The sequence below is a fragment of the Fringilla coelebs genome (assembly GCF_963513975.1).
Source record: "Fringilla coelebs genome assembly, chromosome: 12".
Lineage (NCBI taxonomy): Eukaryota > Metazoa > Chordata > Aves > Passeriformes > Fringillidae > Fringilla > Fringilla coelebs.
In genome coordinates, this window is record NC_140038.1 from 14391168 (window position 1) to 14413915 (window position 22748).

General features: G+C 44.5%; 1 protein-coding gene across 1 annotated transcript; it reads right to left on the reverse strand.

Moving 5' to 3' along the window:
- Positions 1–13112: 13112 nt before the first annotated feature.
- Positions 13113–20815, reverse strand: MINAR1 (membrane integral NOTCH2 associated receptor 1; the record flags this gene model as incomplete). Its single annotated transcript, XM_084213545.1, has 3 exons — positions 13113–13310; positions 16826–17080; positions 18506–20815. 3 exons carry the CDS (start codon positions 20813–20815, stop codon positions 13113–13115), a joined length of 2763 nt encoding a protein of 920 aa, XP_084069671.1.
- Positions 20816–22748: the final 1933 nt, after the last annotated feature.

A 22748-nucleotide genomic window follows, 5' to 3' on the forward strand; every position in this document is an offset into this window, starting at 1 on the left:
CCTGCAGATGGGGAGCCACAGATCCTCTGCCTTGGCCCAGCTCCAGCTAGGGTAATTAAATCCTGTCTGCCTGAATCCCCTCATATGGCTTCACATGGAAAAGTCATCCTCCACTTCTCCTCCTGAAATACTGCAAGGGAGCACAGCAGTCACAGAGAGGCAACTGAGCAGCGTCTGCAGTTCAGCAGTGGTGGGAAGAGTCTCTCATGGACTAAATAAAGGCTGAATTCCTTCAGTAACCCCTACAGCTCCCCTGGAGAAGATTTCTGTGTTTCAAGGTATGGCTCCTGGCCCATGAGAGATTCCATGGCTCAAAATGTGCACAGATAGGGCTGGTGGAAGGAGTAGCACAGGGACAGCCCCTATACCGCACAATCTTGGGAAGAATTCACCTCCAACTCTGCAATAATGAAACCTGACTGCAGAAGGTCACCTTTCCACCTCACTGTAGTCAATGGTGTGGCCCTGCTGTCAGTCACTTGGGACATCCTCTCCAGAGCAACTGCTCCAAAGTCATTCAAGTCCTGCACACAAACTCAAGCTCAGAAACTGACCATCTCCTGCCTTCAGAATGAATTTGTCTTTCCTTGGTTGAAGTAAATCACACACCACATTTTTACATAGAGTAACTTTGTAAGCAGCATGAAAAGAGATGAAGGAAGCTGTGATCAAAGCCTCTGGTAAGACTACAGTCACTGGGGGCACCTAACAAGATGCCAGATTTTGCTCTTGTTCTAAAGTGTTCTTCAGAAGGTGCATTTTCGTTTGATCACATATTTAAGTAAATCAGATCACTGCAGCAGAACTTTCACTGGAAGAATTTCATTCTCTTCTACCAGTTACAATGCATGGCAAACAGATGGGAGCAGGAAAGATAACCCACTGTTATTGGGGGACACTTGGATAAAACAAAATTCAGATGGAAAGGCTGGACAGCTTTCACAGGCTGCCAATGTGTGGGGAAGTCTGTCTTTGTTAATGCATTTCAGGTCTCACAGTGGCTACAATTTTTTACTACAAGGAAGCTGGGTCAGGACAAGAAGAGAGGTGGGACAGTTTGGACATCAAGTGACACCTCTCATGCCCTGTCCTTTGCTGGTCTGCTTCTTGCTCTACACTGCCATGTTGGTCCAGAACACAAAAATGCTTGCATGTTCCATCTTTGCAGGGTTTCTGAATGGTTATATTTTGTCTGCACCTTTTCTGAAACATAAAGGGTTCCTGTAACTTTGGCATTTTACATCCTTGAGGAGTTTTAGCAATATCACCTCAGCTTCCTGCAGACATCAACATAGTGAACAGATCTCTTCCCACTGATCTCATCAGACAAGATAAATACTGAATAAACCCAAGCACTAGATTATCCTCTTATTCCTAAAGGTTTGCAGAGGAATTCTTCCAGATTAGAGGTACATGATGATAAAATCATAAATGCAATGCTGTCCTTTACTTGACCTGAATATAGCTCTTCAGTTCCCAAGAGGTTCTTCCCCTTCCAGGAATCTCGTTTACCTAAAAAAGATACAGTTCATTTGTACACAGTGAAAAATAATTCTTGTGTACTAGTTTATCATAGAATAAGATTAAAATCCTGTTCTCTGGCTATTTTTTTTTTCTTTTATTGAACTGCAGAAATGCCTGCAGTAAAAATAAGATGAAAAGCTCCAAAAGTATTACTCCCTTAAGGTGTCAAAAACATGCAAAGAACAACTTCTTTCTAAGTGTTTCAGTTCATACTAAGCTTGCAGGAAAGGAGCATGAAAAGCTTTTGCTAAGTATGGCATCAAAGCAGAACTCAGGAATGCTCAGGGTATTTTCAGTAGCAGGCCCTGGTGCAGTGTACACCTTTATTTTCAGGTATCTTGTCCCATCTGGCTGATAAAGCATTACTGGGGAACTCCTGAGAACTGAAGGAACTGGTTTGGGAACAGAATGTAATAATACATTTCAGTGAAGCCTTTTACAAGTGGGTGTCAAACCATTTTTGCTGGTCTGAGAAAAACATTGTAACAGGAAATGAAATTATGAAATGATTAGAAATTTAAAACTTTGAGACAAAATGTTGGCAAGCTCAAGACACAGACAAATAGTTACAAAATGGCTTTATTCTCCCAGGGAACATAGCACCATCAGCAACAAATATGCTGCTTTTCTGTGTTTATATTCCAAACAGTCTAGTTTCCCATAAATCATTTATTCTACATTTGCCTGGGTTTTTTTCTAGTTTTTTGTTGGTCTTTTTTCTGAAATAAATCATATCCATTAACACATAATGGCATGGGACATATTCCCACCCACAGGCAGAAGTGTTTCTCTCAAATCTGTCCAGATACCCCAACTCCTGGGACATTTTGAGTTGTGTGACAGTGACATTCTCACAGCACAGTCATCAGGACAGATGAAAAAGAACTGATTTTCCCAAGGAATGCTGCCTCTGCAGAGGGAGCTGGCAGGGCCATGGCTGAGGGAAGAAGAACATGAGCCATCGTGGTGCCCTGGGAGCAACAGGGGGTTAAGCAGAGGGGGATGAAGATGTAAGAAAAGGATGAAGCCCAGCAGCTGGATCTGAGGAGACAGTCTCTGCTCAGGGAGTGCTGACCCCCATGGCACTGGGTGAGGTGAAACTGCAGGGCCTGCTGGTGAGATGCTGCCTCTTCAGAAAAAAATGGGAAATAGGACGTCAATAACTCCAGGATCTCACCTTTGCCATTGAAAAGACATTGATTTTCCTGTTATAATCTATTTCTTCCAGAAAATAAGGCAGTTTGGACTCTCTCTCATTTGAAAATAAATTTTTTTAAAAGTGCCTCCCCCTTATTTGAGAAATGCAGGGTCAAAAATTAGTACTTCTGAAAATACTACTAGAAAAATACTGGGAGTAGGGATGGGAAAGGTCACTCAAGTCATCCTTTGATAAGAAGAGCTCCAGCTCCAGACACGTACATAAAGCTCAGCAGATGGCAAAACATTGCAGTTCACCCAACTTTCTTTTGTCTAAGCTGGGACAGGCTCTCACATGCTGTGAGTTGAGGTTTCCCATCTCTCCATCCAAGCCTGCAGGTCCTCTGCTGAGCTCCTCTCCTGCTTTACCCTGACCCAGCCCCTCCAGAGCCCAGAGGCCACCAAGGAGATACAACCTTCAAAACCACTGCTTGTTCTCTCAGCTCTTTTCTTTGAACCCACTTTTCAGGTGGACAGCAGGCAGGGAAGAGAGGAGCAGGGGACACTTTCTGCAAGGACAAGCCCTGCTGCAGCGTGCAGCACAGAGCGAGTGACCCATCCCATCTCACCAGCATGAACATGAGCTCCTGCAAGGAAAATTACAGGGGGAAAAGCATTCAAGTTCTATTTTTAAAATGTTCTGCCCATTTTCTGAATTCTGTTCTCCTCTATTTCAGGTAGCTGATTGAGGAGTTTTCCCCTTTGCCCACAGCAGGAAATAAGAAACCCACGAGGAGAGCCCTCATTGCCAATAAATGGCTCAAAAACTTCTCCAGCTGGGACCTGCCAGGGCAGGCGGATTACAGCAACCAGCATCAACAGATTTGCATATTCAAAGCCCGTAATTGAGGAATAAGCAGTAATGCCATTATGCAAATCCCCGGGCTCTGAGTGGCCGAAGCCAGAGCTCAGTTTACACATCCTTACCAAAATAAACCCGAGAGGCAGCGCAGGGCAGGCACAGCCAGGGAGCGGGGATTGCTGAACGGCAGGAAAAGGCACCGTAATTCATCGGGAACTAGCCCTGAACTCCGGCAGCTGAGCCACCTCCTTCCCCCCTCTATATTAGATATATTTGAGCTCACAGTGCTCTTCTGGGTCCGTGGTGAGTTAGAGGGCAAAATTATTGCCTGCAACAGGAGAAAGGCCATAGAAGTATATCAATAAAACAGCATCCTTTCATGTGCTACCGGTGAGCTAAGCAGCCAGTATCGTGGTTCCTTTCTTATTTTTTACTTAACCCTTTTCCACCTCCTCATCAGCAGAATTGGATCTCAGAAGGTGTATTTCATCTGGAGGATAATTCTTCATCAACTCCCCTTGTGAACTTGTGCTTCAAGGTCAGCAAAGGTTATGCAGAAATGAGTGGTTCAATTGGCACATTTAAAAGCAAGTAGTAATTACAGGAACTTTTTTTTTTTTACTTAAAACACCTGAAATACAGCCATGCTTTCAGAAGGATTCTGTTCAAGTCTGTCACATATTATTTTCCACAATGCATGGCTGACTCTGCACCAGTAATTCACTTCACCTTGATCCATGAATAACTATCCCTCACTTCCTACTGTAAATACAATTCTAAACATATGGGAGAGAAAATATAGTGAATTAGGGTTGTACATTATCACTGTGATTAGCTGCGTTTCTTACCCAGCAGATGTCTGGGTAGTAAAAATCCCCCATGAGGAGAGTATCCTGGAGTTTCCCAATTCCTTGATAACTGGTCCAAGAATTTCTCAGTCCTGCTGTGCTCTGATCCTGGTGGCCCAGAGCAGCTGCTCACTGTCTGCCTGTCTTCTGCAGCACTAATCCCACTCTCCCCATGCTCCCAGCAGGACATCACGCTTCCCCTGCTTTTCTCTCTCATGTTATCTTCCCCCAAAAGCTTTCCCAGGGACATTCATCATTCTCACAATACCAAAACACTTTGACAAACTGAGCCAAACACCTCCCTGGTGTCATATCTCTGATTACCTCCAGAGTTACAAATCTGACGACTGATCTGGCTGTAACTATTTATGATACTGGCAATGCCATCACAAGCATCAAGGTGGTGCTCGTAAGATTTCTCAGCCCCCATTTGGCCCCTCTTTTCTTGGGCATCTCACAACCCCACAGCAAGGGACAAGCTCTATTCCAAGCAAATGCCTGAAGAGAGACACAGTGAGTAACTGGCACAAAATGAAAGCCCACAGAGATCAAGCAACTAGTCCCAAAACATGGAAGACATACGGTACTGCCTTGAGAGCTTTCACATTAAATTATCTTTCCCACTGCACTGCTTTTTCCATCCCACAGGTGCCTTTTATAAGCTCAGCTCTCCCAGTAGAGAAAAAATAAGTGTCACTGTCCCCCACCCCACCCCCCCAATGGCTCTTATTCCTAGAGGCTGCGAGAATGTAAATGAGGTTTTTTTGTCCTCTTTGCACATTGCTGCCACTGATCACTTTGTCTGCTTTTGGGGCCAGTGGGGGTCATGCATGGTGTGACTTGGACATACCCAGACATTTGCCTGCCCTAGAGCTCCGGTACATCTCAGCTCCTCAACACTTCATGCTCCTGAATCCCAAGGGATGAGCTCTTCACCTCTAACAGCAGCAATCTTGCACATACCATATCCCAAACATCAGCTCCGAGCTTTCTTCTGGCTGTCAGACAAAGCTTTGAAGAAGTAAACAAGTGCTGTCAGACACCTTCTAAATTCCTGCCTCAGCATCCTGAAAATATTCTTCCAACCTCCTTTCTCCAACATGAGCAAGCCCTCATCATTGGTCATTTGTCTTATGCTAGGTCTCCAACCTTGAATACCAGATTAGCAACTATCTTTAAACTGGTGAAAAGGCTGCAAACACTAATTCATCCCCCTAGCGGAAAGTGACTTTTCTACACAGTAAGAAAATGAAAGTTTAAATGTAAGTAATGTCCATTAATCTATCACTTACTGAACAGTTATTGTTCACTGGCTCCAAAACAGCACAAGGTGTAGCCCTCAGGGTAACCCTAATATCCATTTCAGTCTCTCCAGAGCAGAATCATGATTAAAAGGCTCATTTTTAATACACTGCATCCATAGACATCTATTTTTGAAACCTGGAACTAAAAGCCAGGTTAGATGCAAAGCAGCAGAAACCCAACTGAACCAACTCCCTGGGCCAAAATTTTCAAGGCTTAATTGCATAAACAAAAATATATTAAAAATACATATTTGTGTGTTGTGCATGTACCATTGTTTAACTTTTACCTGGCAAATTCTTCAAGGCAGCACTGTTTCAAGGAATTAGGAGCTGTAAGGTGAGCAAAACATGAGCCCTGCTTTATTGAACAGCCATTACCCATACTTAGAAACTGCACCACAACATTAATTTTGCAGCTACAAGATATTGGCCTTGAACAGAATTAATGCATATGCACATATTTGCTACACAGTCATAAATTTTACTAATGCAATTTGGTGAGCCTCTTAAATGGTAACCCTTGCAAAAAAAAAATATTAGTAACAGGAAAAGCAGGGTAAAGTTCAACAGTAATATTTCATTACCAAGACAAGGAAAGAAGATAAATTACTCAGTTTCCTTGGTCCTCTCCTCTCCCCCTAACATTACATGAGGAAAAACACGCTGCACAACATGAATCTCTGTTGCTGTTGGAAGTGTGGCAGTCTGGCAGCACAGCAGATCAGAAGGATTTTTCAATTCAGAGATATGTCACTAAAGCAGAGTTTACAGCAAAGCTGTTCGAAAAGGAACAGATTCCACATAATTTCCAGGGACAGACAAAATAATTGGCATTTCTCTAGTCCCTCTTTTTTACTGTACGTAATTCCCTCTTTTCCCCTTCTCCCAGGGGGACACCTGCTGCTGTGGGCACAGGCTGGAGCCCCACCACGTGCTGGGGAGCAGCATACAGACAGCACACTGCACACAGGCTCAAAATGAGCAGGGAAAACAGAGCAATTCTGCTGTGAATAGCAGGATTTCCCATTTTTCTTGAAGAACCAGCAATCAGAACTGCGTGTTCCTACCCGAGGAGTTCACCCATATATTTCCATCCTTAATAAATGAAATCAGTTTTCAGCCCTCTGGTTGCAGAGACTGGCAGGAAATTTGGCTCCCACAAAGCTCGATGTGAAAGCAAATGGGACTTGTTTTGTAGCCCTGCCATTTCCAGGGCTGCCTCATGATGTTTTGGGGGTGATGAGAAGAGGGGCCAAATCACAGTTCCTGAGTGCTGTCAGCCTCTCCAGTGGGATAAGACCACAGACCTCGGGATTTTTTCTTTAGCTGAGGCCAAAGCAGCAATGTCTGGCAGAAAATTCCCTCTTTTTACTGAGGAAATCTGGTTAACTTTGAGAAAAGGCAAGATCTGAGCCTTCACTGTATGTCCAGAGACCTGCTTAGTGCCTCAGAGGATATCCTAAATTCCACAGGTCCAGGGTGCAGGAGGGCAGGGAGGAGCAGGACTGGGGATGAGTAATTCCTGCCACAATGCTCTCGATTTCTAAAAGCCTCCAGCCTCAGCAGCAACCACATCTCCAGACAACCCAGCATTTCCTCAACACTGCACTGTGCTATGCCTTGAAAATCTCAGTCTGGGGCTGCTGGAAAGCTGTGGATGCACTGTTGCTTCTGAAAGAGCTTCATGCCTCTCCTGCACATAGTTTGTATTCTACTGAAGAACATAAAACCATAGGCAACTTACTCATGGGAGGAGTTTGGCTGCTGACAGCCCACTTCTTCCTTGTTTGAAGATTTTGTTCCAGTATCTAAGTGAATGTTGTAGATTCAGATAAGAGCCTGCAAGATATCAAGTTATCCAGTGTCTCAGAAGTCATCCAAAGTAGCCAAGTTTGCTGGAGAACCGCTAGCAGAGCAGCACTTTACAAGATAGAGTGTCCTTTCCTGAAAAGTCAACAAGGAAAAAATGAAATTTAAAAAATTACCTCATCTCCACATTTACTTCCCCAGGTGCTTGGCTTTTCCCAAAGTGCACACCAACACAACTGACCTTTCCTTTCAGTAGGAGTGCGCTGCTACAGACAGGGCACTGCCTGCTTTCCCTTCTTCTGTTTGCAGATGCAATTGGATGGAGACACAGGAGCTCCTCAAAAGGAAATGTGTGGCCCTGAGATCCAGTATTCTGCTTGTGACCTGTTTGTGCAACAGCCAGAGCCATTCACCAGAGCTCGGTCTGAGACCAAGGATTTATTCAACCAGGACAATCGATTCAAAGAGAACTGAGCTCGTGGGGCTGGGCCTTGGTTGCCAATACAACTTTGTGTGTAGGAGTTTTCTTCTACCTTGAGACTCAGTGGCTCCATCCAGCAGACAGAAACCTGGCAGCTGCTCCATCTTCCAGCACAGCAATGACCCAGATGAGATCTATATATCCAATATATGCAGCTTCATGGCTGAGGAAGGCTATGCCAGAGTGCTTAGGATTTTTTGGCATGAGCCTGGTCCCACTTAGCATTTTTTTATGAATGTTCCTGCTCCTGGATTCGTGCTGTAATGTAAAAATCGAAAGGGCATTCCTACTTGTAAGTTTCTGGACTTGATGGGTACAAGAGAAAAACCTGAAATTGATGCAAACCCATGATAAACCATTGGTGCAAATGGATGCAAAACTATCTCCAAAACTGAAACCAACACCAAATTGTGACTGGCAATCCCTCAATGGGGACCTGTGGTGGTTGCAGCCTGACTCACAACATGTGAGCACCCGAGGTGGGAGCTGCTGGTCTTACCCTGATGACAGAACTCAGCATTCCCCATCCTGACCAAAACTACTAAAGCAATGCATTGAAAGTGTTTGTGCAGCAGACAGGAGGAATTCAGGATCTCACATCACTGTGCTTTCAGGTCACTGCCCATTCTTTATGTGTCCTCTTCCACAGCTGCCCTCTGTAACTTCTGACAGTGGTAGGTTCAGCTCTACCTCTGTTTCAACACCTGGAATTTTAAAACAACCTGATTTTGCAATTAACAACTCCCAAGCAGCAAATTAAATTCATGCAGGGACCCTAAGTAAACTGGCTGCTGCTCACAGGCGATTATAAACACTTATCTATAGCACTGACATAAAAGGGACAGGGGTTGCATAAACATGTAAGTTAAAGAGGTACCAAAATATTAGTCATGACCTTGTTAAAACAGTTGATATGGCAAACTTCAGTCATGAAATAACCTATAAAATGAAATATGATTAGTGTCAAGAGCTAATCTTCCAGAAGCCCAAACAATGTGATGCAAAGGAGCTTTTAAAAGAAACCAAACAAACTCATTTTTCATTATCTTCTGCTATCTTATTATTTCACAAGCTAGAAATCCATTAGCAATTCTGCCAAGAACTAGATAGGCTGCTTAGTTATCTAACACTGAGACACTCACATCCCATGGCTATCTTGATGTCCCTGGGGAAAAAAAAAAACAGGAAAAGCAATGGAGTAATAAATTATTATAACTGTTTCATTGAAACTTAGGACACTGTAATTTTCAGGTTTATTTGGTGTTATATTTAAATGAACCAAAAGGCAACATTGTACAGTAACATTATAAAATAAAATTATTACATAGTACATTAACCAAAGCCCCATTAAAAAAAAAAAATCCTAAAAAGTCATTTGGGGACATATCCTACTCTTGCTCTTCTGCACACATGATTTATTAAGCTCATTTAAAGCAGCACTCTTATTTTTAGGAAAAGCAAAATGGAATTTGCCCCCAGAATGGAGTATCTTTTCTTATAGTTTTTGCAGTTTCATTTTATCATGTGTAATATATCAAGTTTATAAGGCATAAATACAAAAAACAGTTCAATATGCTCATCATAATTTTAATTAAGTAATACAATCTAGGACACTTTTTCAATCACACCAAGGATTACAATGTACCTATAGCTTTATTTTCTTTTTTTTTTTTTAATACAAAAGTCTATCATATGGTATACAGTTTATTCTAGTTGGTAACTGGTTCACAAGGTGGATCACGATATTCTTGCAGGTTAATATGTCAGGATTTCACCTAGTTTGTACACTCTGTGCAGGCTTCCTCCTTCCCTGGCTGCTCTCCTCCAGCAGCAGCATCCCACTGCACCATCTCCTCGCCTGTTTTCAGAAGGGCTCTGTGCCAGATCAAATCCCACTGGGAATGGCTTGGAATGCACATCCCAGGGGTGCCAAGGAGCCGCCAGGGGCAGCCAGGGAGCGCAGGAGACAGCAGGGCAGTGGCTCAGAGAGGTGTTTGTGGAGCAGGGAGAGCAGAGCCTGGCTCCCTGCTTCCCTCAGGCTCCTGGAGGGAACCATGGCAAACCCCAGCCTGGTGTGTAAGGAAACCACTGACCAATGGAGCGGGTGCACTGGCTGCTTGTGCAAAGCAAGGAGGGGCAAAAGCACCTCAATAAATTAGGAGGCAGCACGGATGTTTGGGATGCTGAGTGCTTGGGTTGGGCCAGCTTCACATCACCCACAGCTCCATCACCTGCAAAACCTTCCCACGCCTGCCGCCAGCCAAGAAAAGAGAATGGGCAACCTTGGCTGCGAGTCTGCTGACGGGCGGCTCTCTCCTCATTGCCATGCAGCGGGCATTTGCCCCAGTGCCCCACTTCGCACCAGAACGGGCTCCCGGCCCCCCGCGGGCCCCGAGCGGCCGGCGGGGCCGAGGGATGCGGGAGGGAGGGCGGTGACACCGCGTGAACCGGCAGCGTCCCGGCCACGGCAGCCAGGGCACGGCCGGAACGGGGCTGGGGGACACCGGGGAAAGGGAGCGCGAGTGTGCACCGGTGTGCATGGGTGTGCGAGAGTGTGCACCGGTGTGCATGGGTGTGCACGGGTGTGCGAGAGTGTGCATGGGTGTGCGAGAGTGTGCGAGAGTGTGCATGGGTGTGCGAGAGTGTGTCTGGGTGTGCACGGGTGTGCGAGAGTGTGCACAAGTGTGTCTGGGTGTGTGAGAGTGTGCACGAGTGTGTCTGGGTGTGCACAGATGTGCACGGGTGTGTCTGAGTGTGCACGGGTGTGCGAGAGTGTGTCTGGGTGTGCGAGAGTGTGCACAGGTGTGCATGGGTGTGCAAGAGCGTGTCTGGGTGTTCAAGAGTGTGCACGAGTGTGTCTGGGTGTGCACGGGTGTGTCTGAGTGCGCACGGGTGTGCACGAGTGTGCATGAGTGTGTCTGGGTGTGCACGAGTGTGCATGAGTGTGCCTGGGTGTGCACAAGTGTGTCTGGGTGTGCGAGAGTGTGCACGGGTGTGTGTGGGTATGCGAGAGTGTGTATGGGTGTGCACGAGTGTGCATGGGTGTGCGAGAGTGTGCACGGGTGTGAACGAGTGTGCATGGGTGTGAGTGAGTGTGCCTGGGTGTGTGAGAGTGTGTGCGAGTGTGCGTGGGTGTGTCTGGTTGTGCACCAGTCTGTCTGGTTGTGCACCAGTCTGTCTGGGTGTGCACGAGTGTGTGTGAATTGCTCCCCCCCTGCTGTGACTCCATCCTGCAGCATCTGGGAGGAAAGAGAAATTAGCTCAGTATTATGAATGGGCCAAAGTCACAGAATTTGGGTCAGGATTCAGGCCAGGCAGGCACAGCTTTTGTCTGTGGGCCTATTCTTGTTCTCGATTTGCTGATGGGACATCCAGCCCTGTGCTTACAGTTATTTTTCTGATAGATCAACAGCCTCAGGAATCACCTATCCCTAAATAAAGCACAGCACGTGAGCAGCACATTAACAGCTCTCCAACTGCAGGAAAGAACTGACACACATCTAAAGTCACAACAAAGCCTTCACCTCCCACACACCCTTCCCTCAATACTTTTTTTAAACCAGTCAGAAACAAACAGTGAGTGCAGCACATCCCAGAGAGCCAGAGGAAGGAGCATCCAGTGCTTTCTTAGCTGCTGTGTCATTGTGTAGGGAGGCTGCTTCTGAAGAAACCAAAATTACCCTACATAAAGAGCATTCACTAAAAGAATCTCCTTCCCCTTGGAGGATCACTAAAAGAATCTCCTTCCCCTTGGAGGATCACACTATTTCCTGAAAATCCTTTTTTTTCTTTTTTTTTTTTCTTTTTTTTCCTACACTCAACAGAAGAGTAATACTTTCTGGATTTTTTTGCTTTCACTAACCATGACAGGCAGTTTCTGTCCCAGCCTGAGAATTCCATCGAACCTGCTATTTGCATTTGGGATAAAGCATCAAATGGACATTTCCCTTGGGATACAGACTGCTTGCTGTCCAGTAGATTCAACCAACATTCTTAAGTACATTAGTAAGAGGGAAGCAAAAGATCTCCCTGTGCTGAATGCATTGCACCAGCAGCAAGTTTCTACCAGTGCTGAGAAATTGTGCCCTTAATGTAAGTGCTCAGTAACCACCAGCCCTGCTGCTTGAGGAGCACTCAGAACTGTACAGAAGGCTTGCAGGAAAAGGACCTCCATTAGTACCCATTATGCTGTGATTTATGTTATGGGCTTAAAATAGCAAAAAATTAAACAGTTCTATTTAACCTAGAGTCTAAAAAAAGGCACAAAGACTTTGTGGGAAAAAAAATTGTAACTGTTCAGATTACATTTCCAAGAACTTTAACAGAGTGTTGCTTTGATTTGCCAGCTTTACTTGCTGGCAGGAGTGAAATTGAGACAATTTCACTGTCTGCAGAGGTAAAGAATACCCTTTTGGCAAAGCAAGTTTGCCAGCTCTATGCAAATGTTAGTCAACAGAAATAACTAAAACCTCTTGTGATTGCTTTAAAACATAATCTTTTTGGTCTGCAGCACATTGCACTTAACTAAGTACTCAGAGATGATAGAGTAGGTCTTAGGGCAAGACCAAATACAAAGAGCCCTTTTTAATCTGAACGCAGGAATGAACTCTGTTCACAGCTACACAGTCTGCTTTCGAACAAATGATCATGAAATACATAAATACTATAAAATAAATACAATACATTCAGAGTTTTCAACACTGCAGAGAGCTGTTAAGACTTCCCTAGCTCCTCAATGTAATGCATATAGAACATTCCCTTCTATACGGTGCTACCTCCATGTACTCCTTTAAATGCAACATAGCTCAGACAGCTTTCCCCTCTTGCCTGGATTCTCATCAGACTCTGATTCTGTAAAACATTATATCATTCCTTTAGGAAAAAAAAAAAAAATATTGCACTTTTAAAAATGCATAAAAATCGAACCGAGCTCCCATTAACTCCACCCCACAGTCTGTTATTTAAAATAGGACTTTGCCAAAAATGTATCTCTGGCTGTTCTGCGTTCTGCCTCCATTCTCCACCGGGACATCCTCAGCACATCATCCCTTAGCGAACTCCTTACAGTTTTGCCAGCAGCCATTTGACACACAGCGTGAGCTCTCCGAGACACAGGTGGCTGTGGGGTCACAGGTGTGTGCCCAGGCTCAGGATTTCATGGTGCAGATGGGCACCACAATCACCAGGATAACTGTACAAGCGGCTGCTGCGATCAGGGCAGCGATCTTGCAAACTTTCGCCCTCCTGAACTCGGCTTCTTTCCGTTTCAACAAGGAATCGTAGCCAGGAGTGTAAATGTCTTCCATCCAGTACTCTAAGTTGTTTGGGTTTAAAGATTCTTGAGTCTAAAAATTAAAAGGAAACGGTTGTTAATTGTCTGGGGTCTGCCATTAATAAAATAAGTAAGCGAAGCAGATCTTCCTGGAGGCCTCCCAGCTGCACCTGGATCTGCTATCAGGATAAAGTGGGTTATTGCCACTTCTCACACCCCTTCATCTCCTGGTCCCAATTCCATAAAGCTGATGAAAGTGGTAAAAAAATACTGCAAAAAATAGACTCCTGCAACAGTAAGATTCTGCTCCAAAATCCCTCACGTACCTCTGATTTACCGGAAACTTCGTCATCTTGGATGGCATTTAAATAAGATCTCTTTAATCTGCTCGACAGCAGAGGTGTCAGCAAGTGCCGGCCTGTTACTGTTAATAATTTTTAAATTATTAAAGCTCAGCTGATGGGAAAGGTTCTTAATATATGCTCCTCATGTGCTACATTTTATAAAGCTAACCCTAATTTTGTCACCATGATTTGCTGGCAGGGCGTGATAACCCAGCCCCATCCAGCACCCAGCCCTGCTGCAGGGGCAATTTACAGACCCTCCTCTGGAAAGGCATTGCCTGGGGACACAGGCAACCTGCAGAGCTTCATCAGTATTTCCATCTGAATTACTTATTTTTTATGTCTTACAGCTTTTTGTTCCTGAGTATTTATGAGCTCTTAAAGCTCTCCATTTCAATCCTGCTTGTTTTTTCCCCCCTTTAACCTCTGTTTTAGAGGAAAATAAGGGGAAAACTGAGGAAACCAAAAGTCTACACATTATATTGAACTTATCAGCAGAAAGGAGTAAAGCAAAAAGAACATTTTGAAAAATGACAGCATTTCACCAAAGCTGTCTCCTTTATCTGAGGCTTCCAAAGCCCATTTCTTTAAAAAAAAAAATGAAAAAGATTCCATATAAAAATATTACAGTGAGAATACCCTAACACACACCATTTCTGTTCTTGTAACAGTCCTGATCCAAAGCTTGTTGGACTCTGCAAAGAAACTCCAGCTGACTTGAGAAGGATTTGACTAATCCTTTAGCCTTTAATTTACTAATTCAGATTTTGTGGCCACGAGCTACTGGCTGAAACTTTGTTTTTCCTGATAGGAGCATTTGTTTTATGTAAAGAACTACTAAAAGAAGCAATTCTATGGCTATCTCAGAAATAGACAATGAAAATTGAACAATGGTTTTATGATCATTTCATGGACACCTCTGTGATAGTGTTAGGATGCTGAAACAGAGGCCATCAGCCACACCTGTGATTGTATCTTTAGGGCTTTGAATGACCTGTTTCAGCCTTGTGAAAAAAGGCAGCAATCTCATCTCTAAAGGCATCAGAAAATAGCCTGACACTGTCTGATCCCAGTGCATCATCATACACAAAGCAAAGCAATGAATCTCACACAGAGCCCACACCTGGGACAACCTTTGGGCCTGACTAGTTTGGCAATTTCTTTTTTTGGAGGAAAACCCAGCAGACTTGTCAGGCTCCAGGAGAAATTTTAAGTAAACAAAGGTAGAAAAGGCCCAAAGATAGGCACAGTATGCTTCAAGGAAATTGCAGTTTTGGACCCATCTGCCTTGGCATTGACCTTTTAACTACTTCAGAAAGAAGATGCATTATTAAAAAGGCCCATTACTGTTAATCAGCTTCCTTTCCCATTTCATTGCCAGACGTAGGAATGTTCATTAAGGCATAATGTATTTACTTTCAGTTCTAATAAACTTAATCACTGGGGAAAAAAAACCCACTCATCAGTCTGTGTCTATTTTTTAAGTTTGTCAGTAAGCTCCATTATAAAGTCTAGACATGGGCTTTGCAGGGTAGATGCAATTCTGACAATCTTTTTGGAGGGAGAGAATCAAACCAGTAAACTTCTATCACCTTTATCCTAAAGATAAATGATGGCAATAAGCCGATTTCTCTGGTTTGCTCACAGTCATGCAGAGCTGCTTACAGAGAACAAAACAGCCCAACGAGGAGCAGATGGAGAACACTTCTCCCAGAGGGGCTTTGCTTCCAAATATCACCTCCCTTATTGCCTCACACAGCAGGTAAGCCATGCTTTGTGACTGCCTGCTGCAGAGAACTTCTTCCAGCCCATTCCTGCTCTAGCACACAGCCTGCAATGCCAGGGTTAGGAATTTAGCCCTCTAAAGCTTTCAAGACCCAAAAAGCAGCAGGGAGCTGAGGCAAGATGCAGCCTTCTCCCTGTGCTGCTGTTTTTCTCCGAGTGCACTTTAGCCACAGCAAGGAGCAGGTGCTGGTGAGGACAGGGAAGTTGGCATGAGCCAAGCAAGGAGGTGAATTTGTTGTGCACAAATTCCTGCACAAACACTCCTGGCAGTTGCACTACAGCACGGTGTGGGTGATGGTTTCAAATCCAAATCAGCCAGCTCAGGGTCCCGAGGCACAGCATCCCGATGCTTTCCTAGGGGTTAGTCTGATGGGTTGGGAGCTGGCTTAGGTGCCTCAGCACTGAGCCATTGAGGGCTAGCACGGAGCAGCAAAGTCTCAGACTCTTCAACACTGCTTCCCCTGGCAGACAAGCTGTGGAGAGAAGCAGACTCCCTCCCTGAGCACGGCTGCACCCCACAGACTGCTGCCCACAGAGCCCAAAATGCCTGAGGTCAGCACCAGACCTCCCCACTGGTCCTACATTCTGCTGTCAAAGTGCATATAAAGGATGCACAGTTATTTGCACATCAGTGTGCATTTCATTGTGTGACACATTTTAGGTTTTGAGACCAAGAAATGCAACATTTTGGATGTCATCCTTCAGGTCTCCTCTATAAATCTCTGCTCAGATATCTTCCTTCCTAAAAGATGTGCTGTGTTTATCAGACTACACAGGGTATCCAGTGTGGGTGCTCACTTTATGTCAGGTTTGTGATTTTGTGTCGGGAAAACGTTAATGTAAAATTTGAATGTGTCTCCTCTGCTTGTTGCACAAGAGCCTGCACACTTCCAAGCTGAACCAAAATGCAAACTAGACACAGCATTAGTTGCCTGGCTGGTTTCCAACAGCCACTTCAAAGCTTCCACAGTGACGTGTTTCAAAACCAGTCGAGGTATTGAACGTCTTCTACAAGTATTTGATGTCTTGTGTTCCTGGTAAAATGGAAGAAAAAAAAAACAAACCTAACATTGCAATTCCCTGTGAATAATTCAGAGACAGAGGAAAAGGCAGCAGTCCCAGCTCCTGCACCACGCTGCCTTGCTGCAGTTAGGGACCAGCTCACCTATGCCCTCCCTTATTCCCCAACTCCTCTTTAGAGCTACTAAAGCCACGATGGCTTAGAGGATGTCTCTCCATTGCAGAATAAGCTGGGAGCATCAGCCTGTCAAGGATCACCATTCAGAAACAAAGCATTCACATTCTTCATTGTCCCTGGCCAGGATGGATAGGGATCAGCAAGATTAGAGGCTCAACAATCCACAGCTCTTTCCTGAGCCATCCAAATCCCTTCTTAAATGCATATTCTGGCAACATCCATTTCCAATCAGGCCATTTAAATTAAACAAATGAGACTCACTTGTAGATCCAAGGCTGCAATCTTGCCTTTATCCCCCGAATTCCTCGTGTATTCCTCTATGGTCCACGATGGCTGGGCACGTTTCACTTCGGCCAGCTCTGTCAACCTCATGTCTGTGTAGAGAGGGTTGCTTTTCATGTGGGACTTGAGTGATGCAGGGTAGGGATGAGGACTAAAGACTTGTTCAATCAAGAAAGCGTCTTTTGGCTGTTTAGAGAGTCTATGTGGCTGTGGGATTTCATATTGCCTGTCTGCCTGCAATAGGGTTTAAAAGAATTTGAGAGAAAAAACAAGACTATGAGGGAGTTAAACACAAAAGACAGAGATATTCCTTTCAGAAGCACCATATGATAAAAATAGACCAGTTAGGATAAAGGGTTTGGATGGCCTTCATGCATTTGCCCACCTTCTTCTCACAAACAAACCAAAGAGGTTTTGAGGTATTTCACAGACACAGCTCTAACACAAACACAATGCAACAGGAGAAATTTAGGGTTTGTGCTGTTCATAGATCAAAAAAATATTCTGAAAATGGCCCTGACATCCAGAGAAGCCCAGCTGATCTGCAAAAGCTGAAAGACACAAGCAGGCTTTCAGGTTTCTGTTTCCAGATCAAACCCTAATGTGAAGTATTCTTCAGGGATGCCCCCACCTGACACTGCAGCAGCTGTGGTACCATCCAGGGTCAGCCACAGGCCACTGAAGGAGTCAGGGAGGGACTCTCAAAATCAGCATGTCATCCAAAGCAAAGCAATGAACACAAAAGCCAAGGTTTGGGCTCACTAAGGACCGCCTTCCTCCCCCTCTGCAGTCTAGCAATAACCCATGGTTTGTGGTTTCTTGTTCACCCAAATGCACTTCCTTCCACCAAACCTCTTCCTCTCTGTTCTCAACCCTTCTCTGCCCTCACACCCCGTTGTAAGAAGGCACAGCATGCCTGTCCTGTGGTCACACTGACCAGGGGCTGCAGGACCCCCTCCCCAAACAGGAGCAAGCCCCCACCCCTGCAGGTCCACAGAGCAGCACCCAGAGCTCTGCCCAGGGGCAGCCAGGGAAGCTGCTGGGAGGAAGGGCAGAGCTTTTCTGCCCAGCCAAACCAAGAGCACAGCTATGCTGCAGTTCCATAACAGGAAGCTTAAGACTCATTTGAATGACCATGAAAGTCAGATAGAGAGAACGTAGCTACAATGAGCATCTCACAGCACAAATACAAGGGTTTTTTTCCTTGAGGGATTTGAATCCATGAGTCTGTTTTGTTGGCTTTCAAATATGTACATACTTCTCTGATAAAAGCCATCACAATTCAATTTCAAAATATCCCTTCTAAAACAATCACTAGACAATTTCAATTTTCCCCACACCCTTTCCACCAAGGTAATTACCATGCCTCCTTATATTGCTGCAGATGATGAAGAATACCATCACCTTCCCAAGATGCCACCCACATTACCACCCTTTCCTTTGCAAAAAAGCAAAGCTTTTGAGAAGCAACGTGGCCATTTTGCAGCTGCCAAGCAAGAACCTAGAGATACAAAATCACTCAATTATGGTAACAATAAAGGGAGGCATAACATGGCAAGGCAAAGCATTGTCATACCCCGAGGTTTGTGATGACTATGGAAGGCATTCATAACCACATTATTTTTAAGCATTTATTATGTGAGTTAAAGTTGAAATTACCTCTTTAGATTTCCTGTGCCAGTCCTTATTTTCTCCTCCATCTCTCTCTTTCACCTCCTCCTCTGTAATGCCAACTTGGTTGGTGTAAGTAATAGCTCTCCAGTCTCGGGGAGAGTTTGAAATACTTGCTATTTTGGATTCGGTTGCACTGTTTTCTTCTGTTAGTGATCTTGATGATCTCCTAGTAAACAAACTTTTTTTTAAGGCTTTAACTCGAAGACTCTCACTATTACTTCCACTGGCATCTGAACAGCACCATTCTGGATTATTCTCCAGTTTGCTTCCATGAGGAGTATTGTGGCACTGAAATATCTGCGGGGAGTTGCTCTCATCTGACGCGGCATCGCTTGTCAAAGAGTTGAGATCTATTTGTACACTGACCTTCTCTGGCTGCTGGATTTTTTGATCCAGCTTGCTTAATTTTCCCAGGACTTGAGAGATTTCTTCTCGGACACCTGAGAGAGATTCCAGTTTCTTCTCTATTTCACCAATCCTCAAGACTAATTTGCAGACACTCGTTTTCAGTTCATCATCTGTGTTACTGACATCTGTCCTGACCACTTTATCCAGTTTGTTACAGGCACTCCCATTGGAGATCTTAGTCAAATTGTGCTCAGGTGAGCTCTCACAGTCTGATTTATGCACCTGAGACAAGGAACCAGTGCTGTTATAGCAAGAGGACTGCATCACTCCCGTGGACCCGCTGATACTCATGTCATCCAAAAACCTGAAAATGTCACTGATGTCATCGCTCACGATTTCAGAGTCGTCATCCGACTGCTTCAGAGAGTGCCGCTCGCTGTACTTGCCTTGGCCTGCTGCACACAAATCCTTGCATTTCTTGTGCTCCAGAACCTGCTGCTCCGTTTGTGTCCCAACACTCATGGTCCTGTCAATGCTTAAGATCTGCACAGAAGTACAGTTGATGCTTTTATCCTTAAACTTTTTGACTGGCTCGTGTTTCTCCACATCTAGAATGGAAGGAATTTCCTTAGGTTTATGCCCGTTGGGTTTCACAGCATAGTTTGCCTGCATAATTGGCTGCTGATCCTTTGCATTTAGGTAGGACTGATGCCTGTCAACTGAAGGAAAGTTTGGAGATGGGTTGCTCGAACTCTGGTATCGAGGTTTCTCTTCAGCCTGCTTCCTATTAAAAAATGAGCGTTCAAAGTCAGGGACCTCCTCAGTATTTAAACTCCAGCTTTTAGCTGGCCAGGCAGTTTGCTTGGTTGGCTTTCCAGTCCACTTTTTGGGTTCCTGTGGTCCAAGAACAGTAGTTGGGCCAAAATATGTTGAAGCTTGAAGATCATCTAAACTTTCATGCTTCACTCGCCTTTTGTCTGGTATAGGAGAATAAATTGGATTCAAGTACTGGCTGCTGTATGGCATTTCAAAGCTATGGTTGAAGAAAGTCTGCTTAGAGCTTTCCTTCCTATTCTGAGGTTCTCTGTGTCCATCTTCTGGTGTTTTGTTGGATGGTATTAAGTTGGGAGATATTGTAATCAGATTATGAAAATCTTCTTTGAATATATTTCTTTTCTGGACACACGACTGCATCATGAAGGGCTCATCATTTGAAATGAAAGTTTCTTTTAAGCCTGCACTTATGGGCAAGGAATCCTGGTCTGAAATAGATTCATTTTCAATGTTCATGGGGAAGTAGGTACTCTGCATCTCACACGGTGGGGATGTGGCGATGGAGTAGGACGCCAGCGCCTGCAGCCTGTCCAGAGAGGCAGCCCGGCCCTTCATGTCCTTATTAACACCGAGCAAGAAGTTGGGTTCTGATGAGGGGACGAACTGCTGGCAGTCTTTGCAGTCCATCTTTCTGCATTTCGAAGACCTTCTGACTGGAAAGCCCCGGTTAAAGTCCTGGTCATTGAGCTCACAGTTGGGCACGCAGTCAGGCACACAGTCTGCCATATTGCAGATCTCTGTGTCAGACCTGCAGGACTCAAAGGACTCCTTCTTCTTCACTTTGTGCCTTGCAACTGGAAGCTTCTCCTTGGCCACTCCCCCGTTCATTTGTATGAGGTTGAATATTGTTACTATATCTGCTGCAACCATGATTTTCTTTGATTGCTGATTGTTTACAGTGCATCTCATTTTGTCTTTGAACAAAGTCGCTGGGAAATTAGGATCCAGGCAAGCAGTGTAAAACAGCACGCTTCTGAGCTTGGCCAACTGGGATAAATCAAACCTTGCACAGAGGGACTTGCAGAGATCCTGGTAAGAAACAGTATTCTGCTTCGTGTCCAGCTCCTCCAATATCTTCACCAGGAAGAGTGAGGATTCCTGGTTGGACTCCATGGCTTAAGCGTATTTTGCCGTTTAGCCTGGAAACCACGTTCCACTTCTACAGCAACACAAAAAAGATTGTGAGTCACCCACAGGTAATACCCAGGGCCTTGCAACTCAGCCAGAGATGGGGCCTGACTCCCTAACCATACCATCCAGGGCTTGCTTTTATAACCCATCCTCATGTCAGGCTGCAATCCTAGCATCCAATAAATCAATACTTAAATGGAATCGGGGTTTTATCCGAGAAGGCTCCTTTATGCCATTGTCTACTAAAGCAACCAAGTGAATAAACAGAAGCAGCTTTGGAGAGGCTGAACTAATGGCAGATAGACAATAGCCCGCACAGAATTTCTTACCAGCTTATGAGAGGTTCAAAGCCCAGTTTAAGCATCAAACTGTCTGCAATCATTTCAGTCCCAGCCTAACCAGGGCTGATCTACTGCACCATGACATGTTTGCATGTCAGAATGCAAACGGCTCTGAAGAAGATTTTCTGTCAATAAACTTCTGACATGTTTTTAGAAGTTTTCTGAGAACATAATTGCCATCTTGCTTACTTTAATCCGTTATTTTCTCCTCTGCTCTGAATTATCTCCTTTGGATACTTTGACATATTTTTTTCCAGAAATACCTTTTCAGGAATGGAGAATTTGCCAGGTCCCACATGAAAAGAATGTGTGGGTCCCATTTCAGCTATTAAGTCCAAAATTTAGTGAAGAACAGAAGGAGTTAAAAAAAAAAATCTTGCTGAATCTTGAAACCAATCCAGCAGATACTAGAGGGCTGGCTGCCAATCAGGATGGATTTGAAGACAGAGAAATATCAAGGACAGAGAACATCCTCTTCAGTGATGTGCTGCCAGTGAAGCCTAGAAGTGCATTTCCATTCACCATCCCGAAATGACAGGGCAGAGGTGAAGAGCAAAAGCTTCACATTTATGTGGATAACAGGAATAGCTTGAACAAGCACAGCTAACACTAGCAAACATCTTGGGGAGAATATAAACCCCTGCACTTTCAGAATTGAAAACAACCTTTAGCTATTATGGATTAAGAATTGATGCTGACGATTTTTCATCCATCTATTGTGAACATCCTTGCCGGTGTCTCTGCTGTTGGCTACTAGGAAAGACAGAGCACAGGCTGATGCAGTCTGCCAATTGCTATGTTTGGTCACTCTGTCTTTGTTATTCTTACTGATAGGAAGGACAAAAATCTTCTCAGTTTCCCAGAAAGGTATGTTATCTTCCCCCATTCACTGCCACCCTTAGATAACCCCTGGAACTGCCCTATCCTCCATCAAGTGGAGAATATTCACCCAAATGGCAGAGCACTGAAGTCAACATTGCAAGGTTTATTATTACTCATTCTAAAAGACACCTTCTGGTCAAAGACCTCAGGACTCCTGAGCACCACTCCAGAATCCAGGGCTCCTGTTTCATCTCCTGCCCTGACATCACACATCAGTGATTGCTATCAGTGTCAGAAGCCAGAGTACTTCAGCTGTCATAACAAATAGTCACCCAAAAGAATACGAAACAAGTCTCCATATGAACTCGGTTGTTTATTTAAATAACATCTCTCTATTGTGTGTGATCAGGAGCTGAGCAGCAGCAATGTGAATATATTTCTGTGATTGTAAACACAGCTCTCAGAAAGCAATGGCTACAGGGATTTTCCAACACCTCTGCTGCATGCATGTTTGCTTTTAAAGCTCCTGTATTATGCATAGCAGCACAACTCTTCTGCCAGCTGACAAAGGAGAAAAAATGTTTTACTGTTCTGTGCTCAGCTCCAAGAAGTAGTGCCAAAGGCTGGAGGAGGGTGCTTGCATCCTTTTTCTCTCAAAGAGTGTGCTTGGAGGCACAGACTCTTTCCCAGCCTGCCTTTGTATTTCTCTGACATGTCACCATTAATGATGCTCCCAGGCTAGGTCCAAACTC